Source organism: Castanea sativa, chromosome 1 (genome assembly GCF_040712315.1).
Source record: "Castanea sativa cultivar Marrone di Chiusa Pesio chromosome 1, ASM4071231v1".
NCBI lineage: Eukaryota > Viridiplantae > Streptophyta > Magnoliopsida > Fagales > Fagaceae > Castanea > Castanea sativa.
In genome coordinates, this window is record NC_134013.1 from 14,304,760 (window position 1) to 14,314,402 (window position 9,643).

Genomic DNA, 9,643 nt, shown 5'->3' on the forward strand with positions numbered 1-9,643 from the left:
CCATCAGATACTTCTTACAGAATGAAATCTTGTTCAAAAAGGGGTACAACGGGGATCCCCTAAAATGCCTGGGGCCTAAGGAAGCTAGAGAAGTAGTTAGGGAAGTCCATTCCGGTGATTGTGGAAGTTACCCAGGGAAAAGAAGACTTTACAGGCAGTTGCTGCAGTTGGGGTACTATTGGCCCACAATGAAGAGGGACTTCGAGAAGCTGGTTAAAATGTGTCATGCATGTCAGGTGCTTGGAGACGCAATCCATACTCATCTAAATGCACTGCAAGATATGATAGCACCATGGCCTTTCCATACTTGGGGGCTTGACCTTATAGTGCCCATAACCCTCCTTCTAATGGCTATATATGGATTTTGGCGGCCACCAAATACTTTACAAAATGGGCAGAGGCCATTCCTTTGAAAAAGGCCACTGAAGCAGCTATGGCGAACTTCATTTAGGAACACATCATCACATGGTTTGGGATCCCTAGGAGGCTAATCAGTGACAATGGGATGCCGTTCATAAACAAAGACATGAAGAACTTGACTGAGGCATACTACATCAAGCATGGGAGGTCCACACCGTATTATCCGCAAGGAAATGGTCAGGTAAAGGCTACTAATAGGGTGATACTAAAGATCCTAAAAAAAATGAAGCATGAGTATGGGGAAAAATGGAGTGACCACCTAACAAATATACTCTAGGCATGTAGGAGCTCCTTAAAATTAGCCACAGGATTTTCACCATTTTTCCTAGTTTATGGGAAAAAAGCCATTAGCCCCGTGGAACTAGTCATTCCTACGCTAAGAGTAGTACTCGAAGAAATCCAAGAAGGCACAGATGACACAAACAATGAAAGGAGGTTGGTAGACCTGGAGGGACTAGAGGAAGAACGAGAGGTGGCCAAAAGAAGAAGTCAAAGGTACCAGCAAAGAATGACTGAGGCATATGGACAGAAAGTACACCCAAGAGCCTTCAAAGAAGGGCAGCTGGTGTGAAGAGCAGCAGAGCATGTAAGGAAGAATGTCCCAGGACCCTCCAAGTTCGCTCCGAAATGGGAAGGACCTTATATCATCAGAGAAGCCCACGATAGTAGATATTACTACCTCATGAAGGAAGATGGGACCGTCCTGATAGACCCTATAAATGGGAAGTGGTTAAAATAGTACTATGCGTGAAAGAAGGAGATTTCAGTACACCAAGACCCTTTTTGCCAACTCTCTGTGAGGGTCAATTTTTGAACAACGTCTAGGCCTAAGCTTAAGCAGGATCCCAGGGCCCTTTTGCTGTAGTTTGAAGGGATTGGACTTGGTTCACCGTAGCTAAATGGGTTGTTTACAAACCAAGTGGTGTACAGGGCAAGGTTCCTACAATACACATACACTAGCAAGCGAAAATATATGTATATATATTGAACAACAAGAAAACAACAAAGGAGGACAATGTAACAAAGAAACACACAAAATAATTGTTAGGGATCCTCAAATCAATAAGAAATACTCCATTAATTTTTCTTAACTATAGATTACAATGTGCTCACTAAAACGTGATACAAGGTTCAAATAAGCTAAAAAATTACAGACTTAGATGGCTATCTCAGCCTCTAAGACTTGCAAAATTTGAATCCTTTTGAATCCAAGTATGTATTATGGTAGCTGTTTCTGGGATACCGGGAGATATTTCCTTATTTTCTTAGAGTTTTGACAAAATTTTATGATTCTATTATGATCTCACTATCGCTCTAATCGTCCCCCCTTTGCTGTTGCTGCCTGCTTCCTTTTATAGCGTCACCTCAGGGCTCCGGGGTACTGCTGGTTCCCTCTCTTTGCTTTCCTAGATAATAGAGCCTATAGTGTGCCAGCTGCTTTGGTAACCGACCCATTCCTTGTTTCTCACAGTTCTCTTCTTTTGGTGCTTTTCCTTCAAAAGCCCCTTGCTGACCTTCCATTTTAAGATGTCTTCGGGGGAGCTAACCTTTAACTTCACTTCCTCCAAGGTTTCTTTATCTTCCCTTTTTCAGACTTAGCCTTTTTGGCCGCCCCTCCCTTTTTTGCGATTTTTTCCCAGTGAGCCAAGTCCTTCTCTGCCAAGTCGAAGGTCTTCCCAGCTATTTCCTTTTATGGCTCTTCTTTCTAGGTTCCCCGAGGTACCGGCCTTTTGCTCATGAGTTGTTGCTCTTCAAGCCCTCTAGCTCTGTGCTGCATCACTGAGTGCTTGAGAAGGACACATTTGTCCTTACTTGAGAAGGACACATCTGTCCTTCGTTCCTTGTGCCTTTTGGTTTCCCTTTGAGCTGTCTTAATCCCCACTTTGGCCGTGCTGCACACCCTAGAGGTCCCAGACCCTTGGCAGTCTCAGGAATCTCGGCCTAGCCCTTTCTACTGGACTTTCTTTGGTCCTCTGATTCTAGCGGGCTGACTCCTTTTCTTTCTTCCCTTTGTTTTATGGACCCTAAATCCTGCCTCTTCATGGATCTTGGGCCTCGAATCCATCGGCCCTAACATCATTTTCTTTTTGTAAGCCCAATCCTTTTTTTCTCTCAATTTTACTTCCCCTAGGTTGGTCCAATATGCTATTTCTTTGGGCCTTGTGTCATGATTTTTTTTAGACCTCAACACTCTCCAATCTGCTAAGTGTTTCATCATTTTTTTAGCTTTATTTAGTTCCCTTTTATGAGTCCATGGTAGAAGGAAATTCTATGATCCTTACTATCTTTGTTAAACCCTCCTATGTTCCTTAGTATGGCAGCTATGCTGTGATTCAATGAAATCTTCATTTCTTTCCCTTTTTTTTAAAAGAAAGTTCTTGAGCTATGGCTAAAATGTACAATTGCGTAATATTACGTAACCCGAATGTGGGCAAATTTGGGAGGGTACCTAAGCCAGCACAAAAAAATAAAAAGGGAAGGGGGGGGGGGAACCTCAGCGCATGACCCAGGACTCATACTACAATCAGTTCAAGTACGTGACCTAGGACCATGGGCAAGAAATAAACGCCTGGGGTACCCAGCCCAATACTTGTCCAAAAAAAGGGGTCTGCCTAGTTCATGACCCGGGACTTGAAAAAAAAAAAGGAATGTCCAAAGTACCCAGTTTAGTACCTATGCAAGAACACAACCACTAGGGTACCTGGTCTAGGACCTGCTATAAAAATTTGTAGGGACCATGGCCCAGGACTCAATTAAAAAAAAAAAAAAGGAGAAGAAAGGCAACAAAAAGAAAGAGAAGGCATAATACACAGAAGTAGTCTTCAAAAAAAAATCCACATTACCATAAAAAAAGAAAAAGAAGTCAAAAGTAGTGTACAAAAAAAGAAAGGAAAGTAAAGATAAACTTATACAACCTCAATTGTCTGAAAGAAAATAAACTTATATATTTGAACTACTAAAAAGAAAAAAGAGAAAAAAAAAGAGAGTTAAGGTATAAGGCCAGTCAACAAAGAGCCTCCTAAGGGAATTGCACGAACAATTGATGAAGAAAGAATTTTTTGTTTCTTAACTTTCAATTCTTCCAGTGCCTTAATTATGAGCACGATGTAGGGCTTCCTCAGTAGTAGCAACCTTTGCATCAAGGTGTTTAGAAGCCTTCCTCTGGAACAGTATGTGGGCCTAGGACTGCGGGTACTCCAACAAAAAAGATAGGTTGAATTTTGCTTCTGCAAGATCTTGCACCACTCTCCTCCACTCTAAAAGCCTCTCCTTGTAAAGGGAATCAAGAGAGGAGTCCCTCAAAGAAACCAGCACGATGCACAGAAGCTCCATCAGAATGTTGCCTAAGAATATGCCTCCCCTGAACCCACTAGTGAAGTCCCCATGGGCTTTGAATAGCCCTTCCAAGAGTGGCAAGCCCTCCACAGGCACAGAGAAGCGCAGGAAGCTACCAAATGGAGGCCCAAAACGTTGGAAGTGGCTTGCAGGAAGGTTGTTAAACTCTAAAGAATCAAAGCGGGCTAGAAAAGTAGGGAGCCCTGAGCCGGGATCTGAGACAGTCATCCTTGAAGCTTCCTCCATTGTTGTGTCCCCACTCTCAGGAATCGGAGGACTTTCAACTCTCTAAACGATCTGGGGGATCCCTGCCTGAGCTTTGACAACCTGGACGTTGGGAGCAGGACCCGCAACTACTTCCACAGCTACGGGCTTAGGATCCTTGCCACCTGTGTCAGCATCTACAAAAGTAGACAGGGTCAAAAGGCAGGAAAAAGGGAAAGAAAAAAATAAAGATGGGAAAAGTAAGAGCGAGCTAAAGAACTAGTATTAGCTCCCTGTTGAAGAGCCTCTTCCTGATATAGGGTAGCCACGTCAGCTGTTATGGGAGGCCCCTTCTCTTGTCCCTCTGACTTCTCGGAGGACTATGTGAAAGAGCACAAAGCGCGTTGAAGAAAAGGTGAAGAAACTTTGGCAAAATTGCTAAAGGAAGTGAAGGATACTAAGGGCTTCGCCATAAAAGGGAAAGGTAAAGAAGAAATATATGGAAAAGAACGGGAAAAAATGTGAACTAAAAAGAGAGAGAGCAAGGGGAAGTACAACGATGGTGAACAATACACACCTTTAGAACCCTCAGATTCCAAGGAAGGGGTGGCCTTAGGGACAAATTAGGCACTGGTTTGACCTAAAAGATGAAAAGAAACAAGAATTCTCAGGAAGATAAGGGACAAAAGTGTGGGCATTAATAAAGAATGGATGAGGTTTACCGGTTTGTATAAATGAAGACGCGCCCCCCAAGGACTCTTTACCCAACGCAGGCTCAGTTGTGGGCTTAAGTGTCACAGTTTTGATATGACTGGGAGTCTGACACGGGAGTGGGATCTTGGGGAACAGGAGGCTAGGAAGTTTCTAGTTCTTGAGCAGCCAAAGAGGCAGAAGGCAGAATGGGTTGGACATCCTTTACTACCTTTTTGCCTTCCTTGGCCACACCACCACTAAGGGCACCTTTTCCATGCCTAAGGCAGCAGCAGGTTGAGCTGTAATCACTTCTTTCACCGAGGTCACACCAATTACAGGAGGAGGCACTTCAACCTGCATAAAAAAAAGGAGTAAGTGGCATAACACCATAAAGAATGCATATGTACACAGCATTGGATGAGAAAATAAAGCAAACAGTAAAAGGCACAAGTGGGAGAAGGCCATACCACATCATCACCAAATGATTGACTCTTACCTCCCTTTGGGTCTGACTTGTGCTTGGACTGCAAAAGAGGAGTACCCATCCATCAGTTAAAAAAAATAAAGGGGAGAGACACAACAAGAACAATGAACTAGGACGGGCAGATGTAAAAAAAAAAAAAAAAAAAAAAGAGAAAAAGGAAAGAAGCCTTGCCCTTCTCTCTCTCTACAAGTTCTTCAATGGTCTTTTGTCTACTACGGATGCGCCCAAAGGGTCCTAAGGGAGATTGGGGTGTGGTGTCAAAGGTCCCCAAAGAACCATGGGATAAAGAACTCACAAGAACCTGAAAGACAGAAGACTCTACCTTAGTCTTTACTCTGATCTTTGGAATTAAGGGATGACTAACTTCCTTTCCAACTGTAGAGGGGTCCACTCCCTCGGTCTCCTCAGAAAGGACCAGTTGCTTACGAGACCTAGTAGTCTTCCTTTTCCTTAGTCTCAGGGCCAACCTTAGTACCCTTAGTGCTTTCTTCAAGCTCGGCTCTCTTAACAGTTTCCTGTTTAATTTTCTTATCCTTACCTTTACCTACGGGGGTTGCAATACCAATTGCCTCTATCACCCCTCTCTTGATTGGCACACCAGAAAAGACACCCACAATAAGGTCACATCCTGACCAAGCTTTTGGGAAATCATTTGCATAGCATACCCAACCACCCCTAGCAACATGCCACTCCACGAATCCTGTCTCGCTACTTATAGTAGCAGACACAATGCCAGCACTAGGGAGGACTAGGCGCTTGTTGAAGGTGGGAGTCTAGAAAAGACTAGAATCAAGAACCTTTGCAATTTTACCAAAACCAACAAAGTCTGAGAAGGACTTCTACACTTTTCTCCAGTAACTAGCAAAGCCACTAGAAGCAAAGACTCCCCTTTAAGAGTTTGGAACCATAAACTTGGGGCTCTTCCGCAACCAATAAGAAAATGCCTGGAGCCTTATTAACGGATCTAGAGAAGGGAGAGAAAGAACTACTTCTTTAAACACCGGTAGGATGTCCTGATCAAAACCAAATTGTCTAAGTACCTGGTGTGCTAAATAGTGAGTATACCTTGGACCGCTTGATGAAGGTATCGAAAGCCATGAGGGGTTGATGCAAGCTAGGTATGCCAAACTGCCTTCATCTCCTTGGTGCAAATTAAAGGTATTCCCTGGAGAGTTGAGAAAAGAGGCCAACACAGATTACAGGTGAATCCAGGACTAAACTCCCGGGAAGAACGCCAACTTAAATGCCCAGCTTGATCAAGCAATTCCACCAAATTGAGGCTACCCCCTTCAAGTTGGACCAGCGAAAGATAATGGGGTGGCTGTCAGTAGAACTGCCATACAAACCCTTAATCACGTCTAGGGATCCCTGAAACTTATCCTTTATATACTTCAAATTCCTACACTAAGACAAAGTGGCGGAAGACCTATCCCACATAAACACTTGGAGGATAGCACAGTGAAGGGACGAGGTGATGGTATAACAGGGTTGTCTTTAACTTCATCTCTATGAAGCAAATCTAATCGGGAGTAAACATGGCCTAAAAACATGGGGGCTAAAGGATACCGAGTACATCGGGCCAATCTGATGGCAAGGGGAAAAAAAGCAGACTTAATCCCATACCCGGGGAACTCATTAAATAGAAACTTACTGAGCCAAAGTGCTAGGAACCCGACTCACCTAACCACCTTGTCTTTCTCTCGGGAAAGTTCATGACCCACTTGCCCATCCTGGCTGATTTCCCCCCAGAAGAAGCAGTATGCCCACCAAAATGAATGAAAAGCTTGTCTTCAATCTCGAGGTCCTCGCTAGAAAGGTAGATATCAAAAGGACTCTCATCACCAAACACTGGGAGAAGGAAATTGTTGACCACATCCTCCAAAGTGATTGTAAGCTCACCAATAGAAAAGAAGAAGGTGTGAAGGGAAGGGCACCAGCAGCACACCAAATGTTTAAGGCCCTTAGCGTCCCTAAAGCCTTCAAGATTCTTGGAAATCGCTCCTGACTTCACGATCCTAGTGCGCTCCAAGCAGCTGACGAATTCTTCATCAGAAAGCTCCCTGTCCACCTAAATGGGCTAGCCAGTAATCTTCCCTAGAATAAAGTCGAAGAAAATTGGAACCACCTCATGAGATCCTCGCCTAATTTGCAAATCTAAAATCTCCCTTGGATTTAGAGCTTGGGTGGAACTAGCAAACCCAAATTGGCCACAAAACACCCAAGTGTGAGGGGGAGGAGGGGCCTCACCATGGGACACCTGAGGAAAGAATAGACTAAGAGTATACTAGGGATCCCATAAAGGAGGGTGCTCCACAACCTCCTGCATCTCGCCCTGTGCAGACCCGAACAAGCTTTCACCCTTAGAAGGATTGGGAGTACGCTCCCTCTTTTTTCGTGAGGAAGAAGAAGCCATGGAATGGTAAATACAATAGGAAACAGGGAAGTTAAAGGAGTGTAGGATAGAGGAAAGGAAACAAAGAAACAAAAGCTAGGAAGAAAAGGATGAGGTTGGATATAAAATCTCTGGAAGTGAAAAAGATGATTTGAAGAAATAGGCAATTATGGCATGGGGAAAAATGGAGAAGATGATGCATAGAAAGACGCACCAGTTGCCAATATTTAATTTTTTTAAAAGGAGTTATGGGCAGTTATTAATGAGAGTTACGGGAAACGTAAAAAATGGATGGGGAAGTTTTACTCAAAATTGTCACGTTTCGTGCAAAGGGGAGAAGTTGCAAAAGTAGTGTAACACATAAAAAAATTTTTAAAAAAAAAAACCAGGATATCTAAGGATGGGGAAAAGTCAGGATCTTGAGAAAAGAAGAAGAGGGACTCTAAAGCCAATTAGAATAGCAGGAAGGAACACCTATGGAAATTAAGATTCGAGTCTACTCACGCATAGGTTGTAGGCAACCCATGAGCTCGGGGAGCTAAATGTTGAGGTCCAAAAAATCACAATGTTGTACCAAAGCCCAAAAAACAACACAAAGGACTAAAACCATAAGATGTTTGGGCATCTAATAAGGGAAAAGGGAGAGGCCCAAACCTGTTAAGGGTCCATATGGAGAGGCCCGGGCCCAGGGATGGGCAGGTTTCGGGCCTCATGGAATAAAGGAGAGAAAAAGCCCAACCCAGCCCTCAAAAGTCAGGAAAATTGCTAGGGAGCCCGGGAAAATGACTGGGCTAGGATACCTGGGAATTCCTAGAAGCCTAGGATCCTCGGGACGTGTAGCAAGGCCTAGTTTAGATAAAGACAGTTCAGTAGGGTGCCAAGAAACACAAGGAACGAGAAAAGATATGTTCCTATCAGTCACTTAATGATGCAGAAAATAATCAAAAAGCTTGGAAACCAAAAATTCGTGAACAAGGGGTTAGTACCTCAAGGAACCCAAAAATAAGAACCATGAAGGAAGGTGGCTGGGAAACTTTCAACCTGGCAAGGAGAAAGCAGCTCACTTGGAAAAAATGACAAAGGGAAAGGTAGCCAAAAGTTGAGTCTGAAAAGATGGGATCTAGAAGCCTTGAAAGAAGAGAGACCCAAGGTCAGCTCTTAGGTACACCCAGAACAGAAAGATAGCAAGAGAATTTTGAGGATGAAACCCTAAAAGAAGAAAATAATGAGGAGTGAGGAAGGGACCAACCACCAATGTTGCTGACACAACATTGGTTCTAATACCCAAGAGAGCAAATGGAGGGAATCAATGGTATCCCAGAAACCCTAGAATGACACTATAAAAGGAGAAGCGGCCAACAGTGCAAGGCATTTAGAAACAATCCATTAGAGTGAAATCCTTAAGAAAAGGCTCTGTGAAAATTCAAAAAGAGAGAAAAGAGAGGGAAATACTGTCCGGTATCCTCAAGCAGCCACTAGAGAACATACTTGGACTCAAACTTTGCAAGTTTTAGAGGTCAAAAAAAGCCATTTAAGTCTGTGATTTTTGAACTTATTTGAACTTTGTGACACGTCCTAGTGAGCGTATTGTATTATATAATCAAGAAAGTAACAAATTATCTTATATTATCTCAAGGACCCCTAACATTTTATTTTGTGCCTTTCTTTATCATTTCGTTCCTTTACTGCCTTCTTGTTGTTCAACGCATATATTTCTCGTATGTTGCCATGTATGTGTTGTAGGATTCGTACTCTGTGCACCACTTGGTTTGAAATTAGCCCAATTTAGCTCCAGGGAATCAAGCCCAGTCCCTTAAAACAATAAGTATTGGGCCCAGGATCCTTACTCACGCTTGGGCTTGTGTCCTAGAAAAAAAGCACCCACACAATGGTTTAAAAAAATGTAAGTTTTTTTTTAAAAAAGAGTTTCAACTTATGGTGTCCACTTCTAATAATAGTTCTTTATTATCAAATCAAGACACTAATCAGTTTTTTATGTAGGCGGAAATTGAACTCCAAATCTAATTATATGTATAATTTGAACCTCTTCTCAAAAAAAGTTGTGCGTACCCAAAATATGATTGTTAGGCTTAACCTCTATTTGGGCTCACAAT

General features: G+C 43.0%; 2 protein-coding genes across 2 annotated transcripts; one reads left to right on the forward strand and one right to left on the reverse strand.

Moving 5' to 3' along the window:
• The first annotated feature begins 526 nt into the window (after window positions 1-526).
• Window positions 527-991, forward strand: LOC142615955 (uncharacterized). Its single transcript, XM_075788876.1, has 2 exons — window positions 527-601; window positions 698-991. Exons 1-2 carry the CDS (start codon window positions 527-529, stop codon window positions 989-991), a joined length of 369 nt encoding a protein of 122 aa, XP_075644991.1.
• Window positions 992-3,600: 2,609 nt separating this feature from the next.
• LOC142616036 (uncharacterized) lies at window positions 3,601-4,002 on the reverse strand. The gene has a single exon (XM_075788948.1). The coding sequence runs from the start codon at window positions 4,000-4,002 to the stop codon at window positions 3,601-3,603; it is 402 nt and encodes a 133-aa protein (XP_075645063.1).
• Between the last annotated feature and the right edge of the window lie 5,641 nt (window positions 4,003-9,643).

Excerpts from the sequence above, each read along its gene's own strand:
- LOC142615955 (XM_075788876.1), top strand. The coding sequence starts at position 527 with ATGAAGAACTTGACTGAGGCATACTACATCAAGCATGGGAGGTCCACA. Across the intron at positions 602-697 it reads ATCCGCAAGGAAATGGTCAG|GCATGTAGGAGCTCCTTAAA; the intron begins GTAAAGGCTACT and ends AATATACTCTAG.
- LOC142616036 (XM_075788948.1), bottom strand. The coding sequence starts at position 4,002 with ATGGAGGAAGCTTCAAGGATGACTGTCTCAGATCCCGGCTCAGGGCTC.